This window comes from Sprattus sprattus (genome assembly GCF_963457725.1).
Source record: "Sprattus sprattus genome assembly, chromosome: 2".
Lineage (NCBI taxonomy): Eukaryota > Metazoa > Chordata > Actinopteri > Clupeiformes > Clupeidae > Sprattus > Sprattus sprattus.
Window position 1 is genome coordinate 52,992,565 of NC_137921.1, and position 22,858 is coordinate 53,015,422.

A 22,858-nucleotide genomic window follows, 5' to 3' on the forward strand; every position below is an offset into this window, starting at 1 on the left:
AGAAATGTGTGGCTGGAGGTGTTTGAGTCACACTGAGCTTTCAATGAGTATTGTGTAAACACTCCCTTCTCTCTCTCCTCTCCCTCCCTCCTTCCCTCCCTCTCTCTCTCTGTACGCCCCTCTCTTTCTCTCTCCCTCCCTCTCTCTCTCTCTCCCTTTCTCTCCCTCTCCCCCCCCCCCCCCCTCTCTCTCTCTCTCTCTCTCTCTCTCTCTCGCTCTCACTCTCCCCCTCTTCTCAGGTGTAACATAGCTGTGATTCTGCTGACTGACCTCATAGTGGACCATGGAGTTAAAGTGGAGTGGGGAGCCTATCTCCACCTCTTACTGCATGCCATATTCATAGGTAAGACCCTACTTCTCCTTACATCAGTGATGGGGATACTGCGCTGATACCAGCATTGGGAACAGGGTCAATACCGTGCTCATATACTTACTTGTATACTCACACTCGTATACTCACACTTGTATACTCATACTCATACAAGTTCTCCAATAGCAAGCACAGATACCACTTCATGGCAAACTTAAGTCTGTGGTCGGGAGGTGTGTTTTACTGCCCTATCAGACTAGGAAAGGGTTAGGTTTGAGAGATTGATAGACGCTGTCATTGGTGAATTATTATTTTCTCATATTGGTACTCGGTTGCTAAGCCTTTGTCTGTGTCTCCACAGGTTTTGACCACCAGCATCCAGAAGTCTATGAGCACTGCAAACGCCTGCTACTCCACCTGCTGGTCGTCCAGGGAACTAACAGCAGCGTCCAATCACTGGCCTCCGTTCTGCTCCGCAACCGCGAGATCAACGACCCCAAGGTCCTCACGATCAAACCAGCCCTGCAGGAGTTCAACCTGACTGGTAAGGGCCAGTCCACACTCCACTTCCTACTTCCAAGAGTGAAATGAACCCAGTAGATGGAATTGTCAGCCAGGAATATGTGATGCATGGATAGATGGATCCTTTATATTGCAATGTTTCATGCAGTTGGACTGACCATCATGTTGATCAGCAAACACATGTAGTCCATCTCTCATTTGTCTGATTCAGCCCTGCAGTTAAGTGCTGTGGTGGTCGCACGCTATATTTGAGGCTAGCACCAGAGGGCAGTGTTGGCTTAATGCTGCTTTCACTATCGCATCTTAGTCCCTTGAAAGTGTCTGTAGTGTTTTTGTATCTTTTTAGTGGAATATAGTAGAGCATAGTAGTAACAGTTGTACAAGTTTCGTGATATGTCTGTGTCTGTGTCTGTGTCTGTGTCTGTGTGTGCATGTGTGTGTGTATGTCCTGTTTGTGTGTGTCTTGTGTGTCTGTGTTGGTACTCTCCCGCTGTAACCCTCCTCCCTCCCCCTCAGGAGTGAGTGAGCTGGTCTCTGACTACCAGCCGTCCCCCATGACCGACTCAGGCCTGAGCTCCAGTTCCACATCCTCGAGCATCAGCCTGGGCAGCGGTGCCCTGCCCCACCTGCCCACCGCCCTCAGCGAGGTGGACCTGTCGGCCGAGCAGGACCAGAGGGTCAAGGCCCTCATCGAGTTCATCACCTCCAGGTAACGAGACTTCTATCGGCTGCTGGGCTTCATTAACACTGTTATAACTGTTCCTAGATCAGTTGTTGTCAATGTCTCAGTTGTAGGTAGAGTTGACTAGGCCTGTCTGGTTGGATTATGACTCTAGCATAGGCTGTGTGCTTGTGCGTTCAGTGTTGTTATTGCTTAAAGCCCTTTGTTTTGTCCCGTACCTGCAGCCATGTCTGACCGGATGGCGGTACTGTTGCCCTCTGTGTGTGTGTGTGTGTGTGTGTGTGTGTGTGTGTACTTCAGTTTGCAGTGTTTGTGTTGTTATTACTCATGCATGCTAGGCTGGTGTTCATGTACGGAGTGAGGTGTTTTCTGAAGTCTGTACAAGCGCTGGGACTTCCCGTCACTAACACCCTCCCTTCTCTGCCCTGATTGGTTGGCTCACAGGAAGCGGGGCCCCCTCTGGAACCATGAAGACGTGGCTCCGAAGAACCCCAACATTAAGAGCGCCGAGCAGCTCAGTGTATTCCTGCGGCACGTGGTGAATGTTTTCAAACAGACTCAGTCAGGTAAGCACCCACTCTCAGTCGTCATGGTGAACATACCGCCATGGTGGCTTCAATTAAATTACTTCAATTAGAGAGTTGTGTTACTATCAAATTAATCAAGTTTTGCCCATCAATTCAATCCTGCTTTTTTGTTGGTGCGTGTGTGTGTGTGTCTCTGTGTGTAGGCTTCCAGCTGGAGCAGCTGCTAAGTGAGGCGGCCCTGCAGACGGCTCTGTCGTGTTCGTCTCGTCATTATGCCGGCCGCTCCTTCCAGATCTTCCGCGCCCTCAAGCAGCCGCTCACTGCCGCCACCCTCTCTGACGTGCTCTCACGCCTGGTGGAGACGGTGGGAGACCCGGGAGAGGAGGCCCAGGTATAATACACACACACGCATTCACATACACACACACACACACACACACACACACACACACACACACACACGCATTCAAACCCCCTTTGTGTCGAGCTTGCATGGCAGATGGAGACCATGGTAGACTACCACGCACACAGACACACACAGACGCACACAGACGCACACAGACGCACACACATTCTTAACTTGCTCCTCCGTCTGGTGGGGACAGTAGGGAACAGAAGTAAGGAGGCCCAGTTAAGCGCAGAGAGAGAGAGGGGGGGGGAAACACACACACACACACACACACACACACAGACTGCACACCAAGCTCATACACCACATCATGTGTACTCAGACCACTTCTAAGACTAATCTTCTGCTTGTTTGACACCGTTGAAGCTACAATGATGGAGACCACACACACACACAGAGGACATCACTCATACATGCTCGAACACACACATCCCTGCTCTCCCAGCCTGCCGATGATTCATGGCTTGCTGTTAAGGAGGTCTGTCCAGACACTGGGGACCATTTGCTCTGATTCACTAGTCGAGTGCATCTATTTAAGGGTCAGCCTCAGTGGACCACATATCCATCCCCATTCATTTAGGGTCAGCTGGGCTGAGATGTTCATCTCCGAGACACACACACACACACTCTCTCTCTATCTATCTCACTCTGTGTGTGTGTGTGTGTTTCTCTGTCGTTCCCTCTCTCTCTCTCTCTCTCTCTCTCTCTCTCTCTCTCTGTTTCTCTCTCTCTCTCTCTTTTTCTCTGTCTCTTTCTCTCTCTCTCTCTCTCTCAGGGATTTGTCATAGAGTTGTTACTGACTCTGGAGGCTGGTATCGACACGCTTGCAGACACCATGAAGAACTACGACCTGCTCACTGCTCTATCACAGTAAGACCCCCCCCCCGCCGAGCCTTACACTAACATCCAGGCTAACATACACATGCAGATGCATCAAACCAGAAATAGTGTGTAGAGTACAATTTGGGAAATGAAGTAAACATACTCTATTGTGCTGGATAATCCTAAGTCTTTAATAATAAGTCTTTGTTTCACTGACCCCCTGCCCTTGTTTTCCGTAGGCCTTCGTCCCATGATATTCTGCTGGGCACCAAGTTTGCCATCAACCGCAAGAGCACGGGCCAACTCCACCTGAGCAGTGGTGCCGGCCTCCTCCACGCCCACTACGGCCACGGCCGCTCCAACTCGCTCCGTGCCAGCCTCATGGGCGAGCGCAAGGGCGACCGGCGGCGCAGCAACACCCTGGACGTGGCAGAGCGGTTGGGTGGTAGCCATGGCAACCTGCCGCGCACCCGCAGCCTGTCCTCGCTGAGGGAGGGAGGAGGGGGAGGCATAGGGGGAGGAGGAGGACCTGGGCCAGGTGAGGAAGAATTTTTTCTTTTAATTAGTTTTATTATTTATTAGTGTGTTGATTATTTACAAGCTTTTTGAAATATTTGAAAGGTTATTCTATGCACCGTTTATTGGCCTCTAATGAATTTGAAAGTATAAGCGCATCAGTGCTACTTACAACTACATAAACACAGTTATTATTGTTGTCTCACCAAAGCACACACACACACACACACACACACACACGTACATGTGTGTGAATGCACAGAAACCTCACCCTCTCCCCCCCCCCACCTTCGCTCAGGAGACACGGCCCCGCCGGCCGACCCCACCAACCTGATGGCCACGGTGTTCTGGATCGCCGCCTCCCTGCTGGAGTCGGACTACGAGTTTGAGTACCTGCTGGCGCTGCGGCTGCTGAACCGGCTGCTGGGCCAGCTGCCCCTGGAGCGGGCGGACAGCCGCGAGCGCCTGGAGCGCGTGCAGGCCAAGCTCAAGTGGTACAGCTTCCCCGGCCTGCTGCAGCTCTTCCTCAAGGGCTTCACCTCGGCCGCCACGCTGGAGCTCACCATCCACCTGCTCAGCAAGCTCATCAGCGTCTCACGCCACACGCTCGTCGACCCCCCGCAGGTCGCAGGTGAGAGGGGCGTTCAGGGGTGTGGGGTCCAGGAGCATTGTGTGTGTGTGTGTGTGTGTGTGTGTGTGTGTGTGTGTGTGTGTGTGTGTGTGTGTGGGATTACACTAAAAGGCCATACTTTAGATCAGTTATCTGAACCGACCTCAGATTATCTAATGTAGTTCTTGGTGATAATATCTGAGGACCTGTCACATCAAGATGAGTCCAGTGTTACAGAAGTTCATACGATACAGCGATTTGAAAGGAGGGTACATCTAAAAATGACCCACATACCGCTTTTTTAATTTTGCTTTCTAAAATCTATACATCTCCATAAAGTGGGTCGTTTTTCAGTTTTTTAGTTCGGCCACTTTTGTCAGAGCGGGAGTTTCCGTTGTCCTTGGTCTAATCACTTTGTGTTTACTATTGTTGTTAACCACTTTGGGGGGGGGAGAGTTTAGGCAACAGAAAAGCTTTTTAGGGTTATACAAACAGTTATCAAAAAGCACATAACATCGTCAGGGACCTTAATTCTTCCATGGTCAAAATAAGCACCTTGACTGGCCAAAAAGTTGGAAATGGAAGTGTTGTATAATGATAAAGTTATCGATAACCTTTCCAGCGTTCATACCATTTCACCAGTTTGTTTTATGTGCCTCAGCCACTCGTTTACTGGTTGTTTGTTGTTAGCCATAGCTTCCATTGGTAGCATAACCATCGCACATATGGGGCATAGTCCTCCTAATGAAGGCGCCACAGAAATGTAGAACATTTCATTTAATTTCCAAATTTGACCAAAAAGATGATTTTGCTCATTTTGACCAGAAACGAGTATCTACATATTCTTTTCTTCTCTGTCCTCAGGCTTCCCCCTGAACATCCTGTGTCTGCTGCCTCACCTGGTCCAGCACTTCGACAGCCCCACGCCCTTCTGCAAGGAGACGGCCGACCGCATCGCCAAGGTGTGCGCCGAGGAGAAGTCCGCCACGCTGGCCAACCTGGCGCACATGATGAGCCTGTACTCCGCCCACAGCTACTCACGCGACAGCACCAACTGGATCAACGTGGTGTGCCGCTACCTACACGACGCCTTCGCCGACATCACCTTCAATCTTGTCACCTACCTGGCCGAGGTGAGCCTCTCACTCACCCCCCCTGCTGGCCGTGTGCGGTGTGCGGTCACAAGGAACAGCGTTCAACAGCAAAATAAAATCCCAACAATCCCCTACACCCTCTCCCTACCCACCTCCACTCCATTTGCACGTTCAGGTGGAAGCCATATTAAGTGCCATCCCAAACCAATGGCAATGGAAGTCAGTTCAGTAGTTCCACCAAAAGACCAGACCTGACAAGTGTTTGGTTATCACCTTTGATTTGGATGTCATTTCACACTGTGTAATGCCTTCATATGAGTAACACTCGATGAATGATTCGGCTGTGTAGATATGTAAGACACAGTGGAATGGGAACTATACTTAAAACCTGATGGAGTGAGTAACATTTGCCTACTGTGAGGCCGCCCATCCCTGATGTTTTCTGACGTTGTCCGTCTCTTTCCATCGCTCTCCCTCCCTTCAGCTACTGGAGAAGGGGCTTCCCAGCATGCAGCAGTCCCTCCTGCTGATCATCTACAGCCTGCTGAGTCACATCGACCTGTCCGCTGCGCCCGTCAAGCAGTTCAACCTGGAGATCATGAAGATCATCGGCAAATACGTGCAGGTCAGAAAGCTCTATGTCTGCATAGCTGTAATGTAAACATGACCATTCTGAAAGGAAGTTTTCAGGAGGTAGGCTTGAGTCTTGACTTCCATCCCTGTAATCAGTCACCTTAACACACATTATAAGCTTTTTCCTCAGACTTCTGTTTCGCTCTCGAACAAAACCAGAGGGTTAGCGCAAAATGCCAAGGTGGATTTGTAGATTAGGAACCGGCAGTGCCCACTTTCAGATAAACTCCCGGGCATCCTATTTGGCTAATGGTTGGAGCAGAATGACAGGATGATGGCATATAGCCTGCTCTTTTCCCCCGTCGGGCTGAAATAGGACATGTGACAGGGGGGGTCGGGGTCAGTCGCATGAGGCTGAGTGTCAGACACCACCCACTGCATCACCCATCCCCCTACTCATTCATGACCGTGCCATTACATGTACGTCTTTGTATGTTTTGTCGTGTGTGTGTGTGTGTGTGTGTGTGTGTGTGTGTGTGTGTGTGTGTGTGTGTGTGTGTCAGAAGGAGAGCATCTTTGTCTGCGTTAGAGTGTGATCTTCCACAGGCCTCCGGGCTCAGCTCAGAGGGACACAGTGGGCGGAGGCACTCGTGAGGAACTGAGATGTGTGTGTGTGTGTGTGTGTGGAAACAGCAACATTACGCTGCCTCCTCTGATTTTGATGGAAGCTATTCAGCTGCCCTGACCTCAGGCTGGGTGGAGAGGATAGGAGTTGGGGGGAGGAGTGCTAGAAAAGGAGGTGTTTTTCTTCTTTCAGCTCCTATTCCTGTTCCCTCAGGCCAATTCTCCACTCACTGCTCTCAGTAGACTGTGTGTTTGTGTGAGGGTGTCTGTGTGTGAATTTATATTGGCGAGCAGAAGAGGGTATGTTTATTTCGTACTACTGTGTGTGCAGAGGGACGTAAGAACAGAAATTGCTCTTTGATGTATGATGGCATTGTCTCTGTGTATGTGAAGTGTTGTCTTCCTGTCCAGTCGTAGAATGCATTTATGAGACGGTGTTACTCAGCAAAATGAATTAGTGTTTCCCATGCTGCAGAAATCAGTGGGTGGCTTGACCCTTAATTACCACCATCCGCCCACTAATACCATTATCAGGAAAAAGATGGAAATGAAATAAATAAGGGGTATTTACAGCTCATTTTTGTGAATTATATTTTGTGCTTTTGCACAGTGTAGTTGTCGCTGTAGTGTGGGCGTTTCAAAAAAGGGAATACTTGTAAGCAAAACCATGCTCACCAGTTCAAGAGATTTGAAATCACACATGCACAGTCCCATTCATCAGCATCACTGACGGTGTGGAAGAACAGTGATCCTAAACAGTAGCAACACTGGAGTGTTACTACTGGTACTGAGGCTGTGGGGCGTTTGGTACATAACTCTGGAGTTATACATCGTTCTGTGTTTATAAAAAATAAACTGTAGTTGGGCAAGCTGAACAGCATTTATTTTTATATGATGTTGTAAGTGTGCTCACAGCAGCTTGTATACTTTAGTGCTAAATAGGAAAGCAAGTCTGTGAAATAAGCCAAGATTTAATAGTGTGTGAATATGGATCTAGTATCCCCGTCGCAGGGCAAAGCCAATCACTAACAATTAAATTAAATTAAATTAAATTAAATTGAAATGAAATGTGAGCGGAATCTGAAATCTCTCTCTGACTGCTTGATGTGTTTGCTTCTGAGTAGAGCCCGTACTGGAAGGAGGCCCAGAGCATCCTGAAGCTGGTGGTGTCTCGCTCGGCCAGCCTGGTGGTGCCAGACGAGGTGCAGCGCTCGTACAGCACGGAGTCGTCAGGCTCGCCCGAGATCGCCTTCACCCGCATCTTCAACAACTCCTCCAAGGAGCTGCCTGGCAAGACGCTGGACTTCCACTTCGACATCTCCGAGGTGCCGGCCACCGCCCTGCTAGCCCTAGTCATCGCTTCCCCACCCAGAACCTCAGTCTTAGTCTTTGCTCATACTTTGGCTCTGTTGGTAGAGGACTGCTTTGGTCAGGCAATTTGTTTTTAGCGCACATTTAAATTACAGGTTTGACAGAAAGCCTTTTTAATATCATAAACAGTTCTTCAAAATTGTGAACTGTTGATGCCAAACCAATCTTCGTTAGAGTTCTATTTAAAAATCTATTAAACAGTCAAACCTGAAATGATTCCTCTGTTTGAACCGTCCCGCTGATCCAAGAGCTTTCCACCCACAGACGCCCATCATAGGGCATAAGTATGGAGACCAGCGCACGGCGGTCGGTCGTAACGGCAAGCCGCAGGTCATCGCCGTGACCAGGAGCTGCTCCTCCACCTCTTCAGGCTCCAACTCCAACGGCCTGGTGCCAGTCAGCTGGAAGAGACCACAGCTGTCTCAGGTAGTGTGTATGTGTGTGGCTGTATTTGTCCTGTGGTGTTTTGATGTGTGTTCATTCAAGTGCTGTCATGTAAATGTACTCTCTCTTGAAGGAATGTATGGAATAATGGACTTTCTCTTTCTGACTTTTCAGAGGAGGACCAGAGAGAAGCTGATGAATGTCCTGTCCCTGTGTGGACCCGAGTCAGGCCTTCCCAAAAACCCCTCGGTATGACCCCTCTCCTGACCTGGGTCCTCTTCTCTTGTTGTGGCGGCAAAGATACATAAATCTACCGCGATGGATTTAAGTTTATTTACCTAACTTTAGAAAACTTGTTCTAATCTGACATCTTTGTGGCTCCTGTGTGAAAGAGGCGAAAGGAAGACAAAATCTTAAATTGTGTGTGTGTGTGGAGTCTGGCTATCCGTCACAAACTCTCTTTAGAAATGAATGCCGAATATTCTGTAGTCATTCGGGTCCAGCTGATGTATCTGACTTGACCTCTGCTCTCCAGGTGGTGTTCTCCTCCAATGAGGATCTGGACTCCGGAGACCAGCAGACCAGTCTGATCCCCACCGTGGAGGAAGTGACCCGGGAGGAAGAAGCCCTGGCGGAGGATGCAGGAAGTGAGCAGCAGTTTGGGGTGTTTAAGGACTTTGACTTCCTGGATGTGGAGCTGGAAGATGCAGAGGTAAGGACAGAACTCACCAGAGAGCCTGTGTGTGTGATGGAGTGTTGGAGCCCTAGGAGGTCATCTCATGCAGTTCTAAATCTCTCTGAAGACTTAGATCGAAACTGATCGAAGAGTTTCTCCCAAGATTTGTTAAGTGTGGAAAACCAATATCACGGAATTTAGGGGACATGATTAAATAGAAACATTTGTATTGTTATATTTCTGTAGAATTACTGAGATGGTTTGTATGTATGTATGTATGTGTATGTGTGTGTGTATGTATATATGTATGTTTGTGTGTTTGTGTGTGTCTGTTAACACTGTTTGTGTGTGTATGTGTGTGAGCCCACTCTGAGACACCTCTATCTCGGTGCCCGCTGTGGTGTCCCACTCTCTCACTAACCCCCTTCTTGTCTCTCCTCCTCCTCTCTTGCCACAAGGAGCTGCAGGTAAGTTCTCCTGTCCAACACTGTTCTGGGCCAGTGAGCTCTCTGAGGCTATATCACCCCAACCCCTACCTACCACTTACTGCCTCCCTGTCAATCATGCGGAGGCTATCCTCACACTAAATGGCAGTCGCTACAGAGGGCCATTAAAGCCATTAAAGCATGTCCTGCCCAAGTCTGTGCGCTCCCTCACAAGTTCAAGTTTGTTCCCTTGTGTTTGCTCGTGTAGAATTCAGTATGTGCTGTCGTGTTGTGCACCTAGGGTTGTAGTAGTCCCAGTCCTAGAATCCCTGAAGAGATATCCTCCATTCTGTTACTGGTGTGTTTGTGTGATGTTGCATGAAGGTCGTGGCATTTGTGTTTTTTGGTTGGCCAATCATTATTCCATGTGCTTTGGTTGTCTCACTGTGAGTGATGCATTCTGTGTTGTTGTTTAAGTTTGTTGTATTATTTGATTCACCTCAGTCCTTCATTGTAAACAGTGTTTTATAGCAAATGTAGTCTAAGAAATGGGTTGAAGGTTGGTTGGGAAATGCCATGAAAACACTCTCGGTGAATATGGCTTCTCTATAGCTGGGTTAAATTTCAGTTTGTAGATTGTCACTCATCTTGGCCTGTATGTGTCGGTGTGTGTGTGTGTGGCTCTGTCTCTCTGTCTCTGTTTTAACTGTGTTTCTTGTGTTTCCCTGTAGGGGGAGAGCATGGACAACTTCAACTGGGGTGTGCGGCGGCGCTCGCTGGACAGCATGGACAAAGGCGACACCCCGTCGCTGCAGGAGTGCCAGTACACGGGCAGCACGCCCAGCCTCAACCTCACCAACCAGGAGGACACCGACGAGTCGTCCGAGGAGGAGGTACTGAGTGCTAGCCAGATTCTCAACCGATCCAACCTCGTAAGTCCCATCCCCTCGGTCCCCCTCCCTCACCCCAAAGCCAACCATTCCCACCCCCATTTACCCCAACCCCTGACTCTTTGCTGGGGGGCAGGCATGGTGTGTGAATGTGTGCTGGGCTAAAGCCACTGCTGCTGTGCCCCACCCAAACCTCCTCACCCCCAATCCCCCACGTAGGCGCAGCATAGACGCTTGCTTCCGCTGGTAACTGGCACGCCTCTTCACCCAAATCTCAGCCCTAGTTACCCCCCCCCCCCCCCCCCCAAACCCCCCTTTCCCCGTATCCCTGGCAGCAAGCTGAGGCTCCAGCTCTCCAGGGTGGCCTCTGGTGAGACTCCTCTCCTCTGCCTCTCATTCCAGCCCTCCCAAATGCTCTCTCTTTATTTCAGTTTTTCTTTGTTTCGTTCTTTCGGTGGTAAGTTAGTCTCCTGTACTTTGGGACTCCGTAATTGGACCTCTTACACTTTTATCTAATAAAAATAGTTTTTTTTCACGTCCTGACCTAATACTTTTAGAAACTCACCCAATAGAAAATGTCATAGCAAAGGATGATTCACCTAATAGCATGACCCCGTTTGACCCCTTTGTGCAAAGAAGCCGCCGGAATTGGGGCTTGGAGCGTGCCTTTCCTCCAGCATGCCCTGTTGTCATGGTGAATCTCCTCTGGCTCCTCTAACTCCTTTCTGGCTTTGCTACGAGGCGCCAGCAGCCATCAGCACAGGCACGCTGATGGGGCGAAGGCCGCCTTGGAGTGACACTCCTGCTCCTCTTTTTTTCCTCCTACTCCTCCTCCTTTTCCTCTTTTCCTCTGCTTTGTAGTGGGCTGCGTGAGCAAGACTGATGTGTTCTCTACACTGATGTACTCTTTCACTGCAAGAGACTGTATTGCACTGTACTGAACTGTTTGAAGCATGTGGCATGTTGCCTTGTTGAGAGAAGAGAATGTAAATTGAAAAAAATATCCTCTGAACAACAGTTGTGACTATGTCCTTGTTCTTTAAGTAACTTACCAGACAACATTTAAGCCAAGATACTTTAGCCAATAACCCTGTAATTGTCCAGCTTTGACAGCATGTAACTTTAAACTTATTGACCAAGTCAAACCACTACCACCTGTTTTTTTCTTCTTCTGTGGAGCTTCATTATATCTGTCTCGGACTTGTGGAGGATCACAATTTCCATGGTCAAAAATCCCTCGGTCTCTCTCCTTCCCCACAGCTAAATAGCGACTCGGCAACAGACGACGCCACATCCAATCACGTCGACTCGTTGCAGCAGTCCCAGGAGTCTTCCAGCAGTGTTCTGATGGAGGAGGCCACGCCCACACCGCCTCTGCCCCGCCCTGACAGCCCTGTCCCTGAGACCGCCCACTCTGACAGCAATAGCAGCCAGCCGCCTGAGGTGGGATCAATCGGGAGTCGCAATAAACTGTGATGCACGGGTGCCTTTTAGCTTTCTCTCTTGACACTTTCTCGCTATGCCTGTGCCCTGCTCTCTTTCTCTTACTTACCTGCTGCTCTGCTCCACCTCAGTATAAGAGGGCTTACTCTTCTTGAGTTCCTTCATATATTACCGTTGAGGTGGTAGAGAAATTGCAGAGTACCAAATGAAGAGGTCCGTGTACCAGACCTTGTGGGACGCCAATCCTTCTAGTCTTTGTGGCCCAATGACGATAGTTGGCTGCTTTTGTCAGATTCTGATTTTCGTATCCTCTTTTTCTCTATCTATCTTGCTTTTTGGAATTTGCTGGGGCGTTCAGCTGTTAGGGCTTGCTTGGTTGCTTGCTGTTTGATTTTTGTGATTGTCGTTGCAATCGACAAACACCTCAGGCCTGCTGTGCATAACAAACCAGTCGGGGCCTTAGAACACTCGGAATCAGTTAAACTCCTGGAGAGCGTCCATTCTCACCCATGGACCAGCCAACACTTCTGTGAGTATATGCTGGAAGTGGTCCAGTGTAGCGAGCAGCACACTTGACCCAGAATTCCTGATTTAAAGCACATACCGCAAGGAGATGCCAACTTAGGCAGTGGTCAAAATTCGTTGTATTAACATACTAACATGCAATGCTCTGCCATCTTTTTAACACCACTAAAAGAGTGTCACTGTGTTAACATGTGGTCACCGACATCTGTGCTCACATTTACTGGTTACATTTTCATTCCCATCATACAGGTTTTGTGAATTATGATGGGATGGGGGGGATGACCTTATTTTGTCATGAACAGTCTTCAGCTGTGGAACAAGCCTTATCTGAACAAGGCCTCATGGAATCAGTTGGTTAATATTTGGAGCTTTTAGCCCAATGAAACACATTAGCTTTGGTGAAAAGGTTTTTTGTTAAAAGGTTATTATTCCCGTTTGTCAGTTGTGTCAATGGTGTTCTTCCCGGACGCTATTCATATTGAGAATCCCCTTGCCCCCCCCCCCTCCCTTTTACGCGTTCAGATGAATGAATGAAAGCTTGACTATGAGGTATTGGCCTGGGCCTGATCCAGTCTGGCTCAGTAGAGCCGGGCCCGGTCTGCCAACGCCACTCTGTCGTATCTGAATATCACCCCAAGGACATCTCCCCCCTACATCACCCTCGGCTCTTAGCGTAATGAAGCCCTGAGATAAAACCATCAATACTCTTAGTCATCCCCCCTCAGCCGCTGTGCTGTGCAGCACTGTGCCGCGCCACGCAACGCCACGCACCCCTTAAAAGCTTTCCGTAATACTGCGTGGCGCTTTGGCTGCCTGCCACCGCCCTGCCTCCTGTTAATGCATTAGCCTCTTAAATAAGGTACAAAGAGAGGGGGATGTAGGAGGAGGAGGAGGAGACGAACAAGAGAACACGAGGGTTTTCAATTAGACTCTTTCTCTCTGCCCCTCGTTCCATCTTCTCTCTCCCTTGCTCCGTCCCTCTGTCTCGCTCTCTCTCTCTATCTCTATCTCTCTGTTCTGTCCCCCATCTCTCTCTCCCACCCCCCTCAAGAAAGCTTAAATAAAACATGAGGAAGGATGAGACCACTGCGTTCAGGAAGTCTGTCTCTTAGTCATCGGGGGCGGGGGGGGGGGGGTCTGTAGTTTATTGCGTGGCGTGCCTGATACAAGCGTCATCGCTTTACTGCGCCTTCGTCTTTTTTTTCGTAAAATAAATCTTTGTTTTATGGTTGGCTGTAGTTGTCTCTATGAAACCCTGCGTCTTGGTGAATCACAGCACGCTTCTCAACTAAGAATGTGGCTGTAATCTCATTCAAGAGGTGTCTTGTCTCGTATTGGACCGAAAAATTGATCCATTGATTGTTAGACAAGTGACAGAAGTGAAGTTGGTTTAATTGGTTGCGTTTCAGGCAGGTTTTAGGGCATGGACTTCATAACTGGTTTGGTTTACAACACACCTCCCGGGAAAGCTAACCACACCAGTAGCCACAAATCTCATTTTTTACAGGCACTTCCTTCAGGCACCCCTGTTGGGTCCTCGTGACATCATTGTTTTATTAGCCCACTGGTGACACTTTGAGGCCCACAGATTGATTTTAAGCCCTCCATTTATTGATTCTCTCATTTTCCAACAGTAGCACAATCTTCGGAATGGCATATCCATCTCGTGAATTGTAATGCTTTAAGGGTCCCTCTGTGGTATTAAGAGAAAGTGTTATGGTCACTAGTGGTCAATCCACCTGTTTGCGCACCTCCATAAATGTCCATATATCTTTGGCCAAAGGTCGGTGGAATGTTCCAGAATCTGCTGTGTAAGCATTAGAGGCTGTTATAGATAAATTAAATGTTGGAAAAAATTAAACCAATTATTGTGTGTGTGTCTGTGGAAGAGTGTGTGTGTGTGTCTGTGGAAGAGTGTGTTTGTGTGTCTGTGGAAGAGTGAGTGTGTTTGTGGTAAAGTAAGTACATATTTGTTCTTCTAGATCCATATGTCCATATATCTTTGGCCAAAGGCCAGCAGAATGTTCCAGAATCTGCTGTGTAAGCATTATAGACATATAAAATGTTGGAAAAAATGAAACCAATTATGGAGTAAGTACATATTTGTTCTTCTGGATCCATATGCTCATTCACATTTTGCTGCAGGGCTGAACATGTGTAGTAAATGTGTCATTGTCTTGTGTGCGCACGTTTATTTGTGTGTGTCTGTGTGTGCGTGCAGGATGCAGTGAGCGTGACCGCGGCGGATGAGCTAAGCAGCAGCGTGAGCGAGGACACGGGCTTCGGCAGCGCGCCTCCGCTGCCCTCCGACCCGTCCGAGCTCTGCTGCGACCTGACCTACACCCAGGACCCCCACGATGACCTGGACCCGGCCCCCCCTCCCCCGCCGGCCATAGACAGCCCGCCGGGGTCCCTCTGTGAGGTGGAAGAGGATGACGGCGGGGAGTCCACCTCCTTGCCCTTGCCCATGCCCCCGATCCCGGCGGCCGCCTCCCTGTCGCCCCCAGAGCTGCCCCCCCACCTGGGCTCTCTGGCCGACAGCCCCGTGGGCTCGGTGTGCGAGGACGACGTGACTCAGGCGCTGAGGGAGCTGGATGAGCGCTGCGAGGAGGAGGAGGCCGACTTCTCAGACATGTCCAGGTGAGGGCGCTCTGTCAAGCTGGCCGGGGTCAAGCGGTCAGGAGAGCTTTTGTAACCCTTCTGTAACAGTGGTTTTCTGCCTGTTGGTCCAAGCAGTCAATCCTTCTTCAAAGCCTCTGGTGCACAAATGATGCTGCCTTCTCCTTTTCTGGTCATTTAATGCTTATGTTGCTAATGAAAGAAGTTGTTGTTACTCCAATTCGTTATGCTATACGTGTCCCCACTTCAGCCTATCTCTGTTTCTGTAGTAATGTGTTAACCTTGACCACATAGCTTTGGATGATTGTTCTTTTAAATGAAAAACGAGATTTCCATACTGCTCAAAGCAGCAACTGTGTTGTTTTTCAGTGCCAATATCCTTACATTTGCAAGATAAGCATGTAACAGCATTCAGAAGCAAAACGGTATTTGTGCAAGTGCACATGTGGTGATTGACTTGGAGGATTGTGTGATAATGGAAAGTAAGCAGTAATTGGTCAGTGCCATCACTGTAGGAATATAGAAGCTGAAGCAGAAGTGAGTTGATTCATAGTCAGGGCTCTGTCTTGGTTTTCTGTGTGTTGGATTTATGAACAGTTCTAGGGCATCAGAGCAGGTGTGTGCGTGTACGCAAGTAGTTAAGTGTGTTTACATAGCAATTTAGAGATGACGTCGTCTGAGATGAACATTACACACCTCATTTGTGTTTAATGCCAAGACATCTTCTCTGGTGGAGGACACTCTGAGATGATTTCTGGCCTCAGTTTGCTAGGCGGGCGGGCGGGTGGGCGTGCGGGCCGGCGGGCAGTGAAAATGAGTGTCCTAAGGGCAGGGAGTGGGCCTTGAGCTGTGGTGAGGGGCTGGGAGAGAGGACATGATTGGTTGGTGAGAGAGATGCGGTCAGTGCTGGATGAGCTCATAGCTGGCCCGGGCCCTCGGCTCTGGCTCTGGCTCCAGTGGAGGGGTAGGGGGGTAGGGGGTGGCCCAGCCCGTCTGTTTGAAGGTGGGCCAGCTTCGGTCCCTTCACTCTGTGGCTGTATTTTAAGCTGAAGGTGGGCCAGCATTGGAGAAAGGACATTGGCACTAATTTAATTAAGACTGGCTGAAGCTCTCTCTCCTCCTTCACACACACACACACACACACACACACACACACACACACACACACACACACACACACACACACACACACACACATTATTTAAAGTATTTAATGGTCTTCAGTTTGCTTATGTAACCCTCTTTCACAGTTCATGACAACTTTTCCCTGTTTTTTGTAAAAACACACATTTATTTCTCTCTCACACACGTGTATTCTCATACACACTCTTGCACACACGACACGGGCTGTAAATGTTGGAGCAGAAGCGCCGTTGTGTGATTGATTTGGCGGTGGGGATGGCAGCTCTCAATTGATCCTGCCTCTGAAAACAGAAAGGCTTTAGTTAATGGAAGTGTGTGTGTGTGTGTGTGTGTGTGTGTGCGTCTCTAAAGGGAACAAAGTTAGCAAGTGCCAAGCGCCAGTGGCGTGTAGATTTCTGTGTTGGCGTGTGATTGATGGTGATTACTGTGCCACTCTGGCGTGTAAAATACAGGAGCTGTTCACCTTAAAAACTACTTTGGTTATCTGTCTCTTCAAAATGATCATGCTAAAGGCAGCTTGCCATATCTAAGCGACAGGCAAAGGGGGGGGCATAAAGCTAATAGCTACCCAATTATACAATCTAAACTTCAGTAGAACTATATCTACCACCAATGCCACTGAACCTGAGGCAACCATCATGACCTCAGCTAACCTTGCTGCAGCTCCTACTGCCAAGAGGATGAGACCTTTCAGTGTGAGTGACGGGTTGCACAGAGCACACAGCATGAGGTTCTGCTTTAACATGGAGCGCTCTCACGTAGTGAAGTGAATTTATTTTTCATTGACCGGAAACAATGTTATGAAAATTATTTAGTGATATCCATAATGAAAGTAAAACTGATCTCATATCCTAAAACCATAAACTGTATTACAAATTATCCGTTAAAAAAATATGCCGAAAAGTTAATTTTGTTCCCTGTGCATGTGTCTCTGAGAGGAAGAGAAAGTGAGGGGAGTTGAGGGAGAAGTGTGTGTGTGTGTGTGGGGGGGGGGGTGGGGGTTGCGCTGGGGGGAGTTTGGCCCTTGGCAGAACTCTGTGGTTGAGATCCTCTGTACAGATAGATAGCAGCGGCAGCGGCGGCGGTAGCATTTGGGGAACTAGCACTGCAGGGGCACCGCACAGATAGAGGGAGGGAGAGAGAGGAAGGCTGAACGAGTGAGTGAGGGAAGGAGAGAGGGACAGAGAAGGCAGCAGAGAAAGGAGGGAAATATGAAGGTGAAGACGAAGACCGTGGCTTCCAAGCGCCTGAGCAGCACAGGCTTCCGATTCTTTTATTCTGTGTGCTTCATCAAGCTCTTTGGCCCCACAGGCCTGTAAGTACGTACGTGTTTGTTTGTGTGTGTGTGTGCGTGTGTGTGTGCGTGTGTGTGTGTGTGTGTGTGGAGAGAGAGGAGCAGCAGCCGTGTGCTATTTTTCTTTTTGAACATCCTGTGCCTCTGCAGTGGATCCTGGCTGGGGCACTGCAGCAGAGAATATCTGCAGTGAGAGAGAGGGAAAGAGAGAGAGAGAGAGGGTTAGAGAGGGGGCAGGGGGGGACAGGGACGATGCAGGAAGAAGCTTGCTGATCCATGTGCTTTCAGGCTGAGTTACTGAGACTGTATATACACGTGTGTTTGTGTGTGCGTATCTGAAACGTGACCTCTGTGTTTTCTTTTTTGTGTGTGTGCGCGTGTGTGTGTGTTTGCACGCGCGTGTGCGCGTGTGCGTGTGTGTGCGTGTGTGTGTGTGTGTGTGTGTGTGTGTGTGTGTGTGTGTGTGTGTGTGTGTGTGTGACTGCAGTCAAGATGAGACTGACACAGACGGCTTTCAGGAGACTCAGGCCTCGCCGCCTCCGTCGCCCTTTCTCTCCGCCATCCTGGCTGCCTTTCAACCCGTAGCCTGTGACGACGAGGAGGACGCTTGGCGTTGCCATGTCAACCAGATGTTGTCGGACACGGACGGGTCTTCTGCTGTCTACACTTTCCACGTGTTCTCCAGACTCTTTCAGGTGTGTGCTTTTCTAAACATTTTTGGTAATATGAACAGTTTTGGATGTGATTTCACAATAAACTGACCAAATATAATTTTGACCTTGAGGTATTGCTCTCCATTATGAAGCCTAGTTTTTGTACAAGTTGTTTATGCATGTGGTGTTCATGTTAAAGGTTGCCATTGCTTTGCTTTTCTGCAGAGCATCCAAAGAAAGTTCGACTCCATTACCCATGCTTCTGTGCGCTTCCTTGGTGAGAGGCTCCAGCGAATGGGTAACCAGTTCCTCAGCTCCCTGGAGGTCATGACGTCTTGCTCCCAGTGTCCCACAGTGCTGCTGGATGCAGAGACGGTGAGTGGTTCAGAACAGTAATGGACGCATAGTAGACAGCATGCACTTCAAAAGCCATAAAGTACAGGTCAAAAGCTGTCACACATAGTGACAGTTTGCACAGAAGCTTGTGTGTGTGTGTACATTTAAATCTGAATTCATAGTATGAGCATATAAGGGTATGTATAATTATTTAAAAAAAATATTTTTACTTCTAAACACAATTAATGTGTGTGTGTGTGTGTGTTTTCAGTTGGTGTCGTGTGGGCTGCTGGAGACGCTTAAGTTCAGTGTGCTGGAGCTACAGGAGCATCTGGACACTTACAACGGCAAGAGAGATGCCGCCCAGGAGGTAAGCCAAGTGTGCACACCCACAGGCATCCTCACACACACACGTACAAGCATGCACACACACATACACAGTGGTGGACGAAGTAAACCAATTGTGTAGTTGAGTAAAAGTACAGTTACATTGCATTGAATATTACTCAAGTAAAAGTAAAAGTATTCACCTCATTTTTGTACTTGAGTAGAAGTACAAAAGTATCTGCCTTCAAAAATACTTAAGTATTAAAAGTAAAAGTATTTTTTTTTTTAATTGTCACATCAAAACCCCTACATGAACAGGTGAACAATGCTTTACATTTGCCTAATCAAACCCAAAATACTCAAAACTATATTATCTTTAAGTAAGACCAAGTGGTTTTGAAGCAACAACACAAGCATTCCTTCAAGTTTCATTATTTTATTTTCCATTAATTTCACTTGTCATAAACAGAGTAGTCAATAGCATTCATTCATGACCTTAAAATCAGAGATTCAAAAGTAAAATGGAAGTTTTTACAAATAACAAATACCAATCACATTCACAACTGTTTAAACTCTAGAGCCAAGTTAGCTCGAGAACTCGAGAACTAGCAGCCCAACCAACAAACTGAACTCATAATATTAAACTTTTTTTAAACTAATATTAAACTTGGCCGAATAATGTTGCTTCGCTCATATGTGCTTGCCTTCTCCCTCATAGGAATGAATTGCGAAGTTCCCCAGCGTTAACGTTTGGTGAGGGAGGCTGTATTGAACTGGCACTTAGAATCTGGCACTTAGCATCTCCACAGATAATTTGGGTGCTAGCATATTGCTTTAGATAAAAGCACCTGTTAATGTAATGTATTTCAATGTAATATAATCAACCGGGGCATATTTATAACCACTCTGTTAGTAGTAGTCATGTAATGGCGAATTTGACCACAAGCACGTACACCACCTTGTGCTTCCAGCTCCAGCGTGACTTTGCAATTCTTCAATCAGGACGACACCTGTTGTTAACTTCAGCAGATAATCGCGCGCTGGGCGCTGCAGCTGATTGGTTATAGTCGCGATACACTTTGACCTTTTGGTATTTTATTAAAAATAAAAAAGGAACGAGTAAGGAACGAGTGTTTCTGTAAATGTAAAGAAGTGAAAAGTAATAATTTTCGCTTTAAATGTAGTGAAGTAAAAGTATAAAGTCTTACCAAATAAATGTACTTGAGTAAAGTACAGATACATGGAAATGTTACTTAAGTACAGTAACGAATTACATGTACTTCGTTACTGTCCACCACTGCACATACACACGGTGCATTTCCACTATGGGGTAAAACCCTGGTGATTTGGGAAAAGTCACTGACCTTTTTATTTCCATCTCTGAGACCGGACTAACTAAACGGCCTGAGTTCGGACCTTGAGTGGGGCAGGGCCAAATCTGTGCTGAACTAGGGACATTTGGAATAGAACACTTTATTGCACAATAATAAAATCGGTGAAATTTAAAAACATAGGTAGCATTTGTTTAGGTTGCCTAGCAATGCAAATTCCTCAGCTTGCATTTGCAAAGAAAAACTCGAAAACAAAAATGTTGTTTAATTTCTTTTAAATGCATGACTGTTGCTAAGTACTATTTCGAAGTTTCGGGCATTGATGTTTTCTGTTTGTGTATGTCCCCAATATTCCAACTCTAAGTGGAAAACAGAAGACTGAGGCTATTTATTGGTGCTTAGTTCCGGGGGAAAGCTTTGTCTGGGCTTGGGCCTTAAACGAAAAAAGGCTAATACATAACTAACCTTGTTCATCGATGAAAAATGCAGATCTATCTAATCGCATTGCCCTTATAACAAATTAGTTTGTCTTGATAAATACCTAAGCCATGGCAGAGGCCCTCTTGAAATAGCTTTGTGCTTGTGGTGGAAGCAGAGAAAGTCCAGAGGGAGCGTCTGTAAACGACCTTTCCCTCCGGTCCCAGACGGTGCTGAGATGGCGTGCAGATGAACAGGGCCAGTAACGTCGTCATCACAGGGCTACAGTGGATTCTATTAAATCCCTAGAATGAATTTAGTGCCTGCCTGCTTGCGTAGCGTTAGCATCATCAGCACCCTACACACACACACACACACACACACACACACACACACACACACACACACACACACACACACACACACACACACGCGCGCGCTTGTACGCAGGCACACAGATATAAATACCCTCACCCGTCAGTCCCCTAAATCAGTTAGGTCAGGCCAGGAGGGGGGAGGAAGGGACAGATGGGATAGCGGAGGACTGAGTGGGAGGGTGTTCTGGAGACCGGAGGAGGAAGGGGGTCCGGTCCCCAGAGGATGCTCCTCCCCCCCTCGCTCCAGCTGCAGGCGCTCTTTAATTCGCTAAGTACCGCTCGCTTATTAAATTCACCCCCCCCCCCACCCTCTCAGGAAGTGCTTACACGCACACGTGCACACACACCTATATATGGTTATACCTGCTTGTGCGTGAGCACACACACACACACACACACATATACAGTCCCGCTCAGCAGTATTGGCACCCCTAGTGAATATGAGAAAACAGGCTATGAAAAAATATGTCTTTGCTGTTTATCCTCTTGGTCTTCCACTCAAAATATTTTCATTGAGGTAAAATAATTGAGAAAAAAAGTTTTTTTCTTTACATTAAATAAATATTATTCTTCAAAACATGTGTGCACAGGTATTGGCACCCCTTAATTAAATGTTTTGTGCAGCCTCCCTTTGCCAAGATAACAGCTCTGAGTCTTCTTCTTTAGTGCCTGATAAGGTTGGTGAACACATGGCACGGGATCTGACACCATTCTTACATACAGTATCTCTCCAGATCCTTCAGATTCTGAGGTCAACGCTTGTAGACTCGGCTTCAGCTCATCCCACAGATTTTCTTTGGGGTTTAGGTCGGGGGACTGTGATGGCCATGGCAAAAACTTTATTCTGCGGCCGGTGAACCATTTTTGTGTTGATTTTGAGGTATGCTTCGGATCATTGTCCTGCTGGAAGGTCCAACCATGGCCCATTTTAAGCTTACTAGAGGGGGCTGTTAGGTTTTAATTTAATATCTGCTGGTATTTGATCGAGTCCATGATACCATGTATCCTAACAAGATGTCCAGGGCCTTTGGAAGAAAAACAGCCCCACAACAAAGATCGGCCACCATACTTCACAGTAGGTATGGGGTGCTTTTCTGTCTTTCTGTCTACGCCAAACCCACCTTTGTTGTTTTTGCCAAAAAGCTTTATTTTGGTCTCATCTGACCATTTAACTCAGTCCCATTGAAAGTCTGACTTCCATTTGGCAAACTGTAGGCACTCTAGTTTGTTGTTGATTGACAGCAGAGGCTTTTTTCTGGCAACCCTTCAAAACAACCTGTGGTGATGTAGGTGGCGTCTGATGGTAGTTTTGGAGACTTTCTAACCCCAAGACTCAACTAATGTCTGCAATTCTCCAGCTGTGATCCTTGGAGATTATTTTGCCAGTTGAACCATCCTCCTCACGGTGCGTGGGGTCAATGTACACACACGTCGTCTTTCAGGCTGATTCTTAACATCACCTGACGCTTTAAACTTCTTTATTATTTCCATGATAGTGGAAATGGGTATTTTCAACTGGTACGAGATTTTCTTGTGTCCATTTCTTGATTTGTGCAGCTCAACAACTTTTTATTGCACATCGTCACTGTGTTCTTGGGTCTTTCCCATTGTGATGAATGACTAATGGAATTTGGCCTGTGTCATCTCATATTTGTACATCAGTGGAACAGGAAGTCATGGTTAACCTCTTAAGAGTTCATAATTAAACAGGTGAACTTAAAAATGTAAAACATGACTGGAAATATACTTCAGTTAGATTTCAATTATAAGATTTTTCTAGGGGTGCCAATAATAGTGGTACACATGTTGTTGTAAAAAAATATTTATTTAATCTCAACCGTTGTTTTCTCTTACAATAATTTAACTTCAATGTAAAGGTAAGATTTTTGTGAATATTTTGAGTGAAACACCAAGAGGATAAACAGCACAGACATATTTTTTTCATACCCTGTTTGCTC

General features: G+C 47.5%; 1 protein-coding gene across 5 annotated transcripts in view; it reads left to right on the plus strand.

Moving 5' to 3' along the window:
* The window catches only part of fryl (furry homolog, like), a 94,107-nt gene that overhangs the window by 61,355 nt on the left and 9,894 nt on the right, over positions 1–22,858 (plus strand). For 3 of the 5 annotated variants that reach the window (XM_080833204.1, XM_080833205.1, XM_080833202.1), the window contains 20 exons: positions 240–343; positions 672–854; positions 1,349–1,541; positions 1,959–2,080; positions 2,245–2,432; positions 3,226–3,320; positions 3,512–3,810; positions 4,087–4,419; positions 5,263–5,531; positions 5,977–6,117; positions 7,814–8,014; positions 8,325–8,486; positions 8,619–8,693; positions 8,980–9,156; positions 10,277–10,477; positions 11,696–11,878; positions 14,625–15,043; positions 17,947–18,154; positions 18,338–18,487; positions 18,720–18,818. In XM_080833204.1, coding sequence (XP_080689330.1) covers positions 240–343; positions 672–854; positions 1,349–1,541; positions 1,959–2,080; positions 2,245–2,432; positions 3,226–3,320; positions 3,512–3,810; positions 4,087–4,419; positions 5,263–5,531; positions 5,977–6,117; positions 7,814–8,014; positions 8,325–8,486; positions 8,619–8,693; positions 8,980–9,156; positions 10,277–10,477; positions 11,696–11,878; positions 14,625–15,043; positions 17,947–18,154; positions 18,338–18,487; positions 18,720–18,818 — 3,802 coding nt within the window. The remainder of the gene's footprint in view (positions 1–239; positions 344–671; positions 855–1,348; positions 1,542–1,958; positions 2,081–2,244; positions 2,433–3,225; positions 3,321–3,511; positions 3,811–4,086; positions 4,420–5,262; positions 5,532–5,976; positions 6,118–7,813; positions 8,015–8,324; positions 8,487–8,618; positions 8,694–8,979; positions 9,157–10,276; positions 10,478–11,695; positions 11,879–14,624; positions 15,044–17,946; positions 18,155–18,337; positions 18,488–18,719; positions 18,819–22,858) is intronic. The other 2 variants (XM_080833206.1, XM_080833203.1) reach the window with 2 other exon arrangements.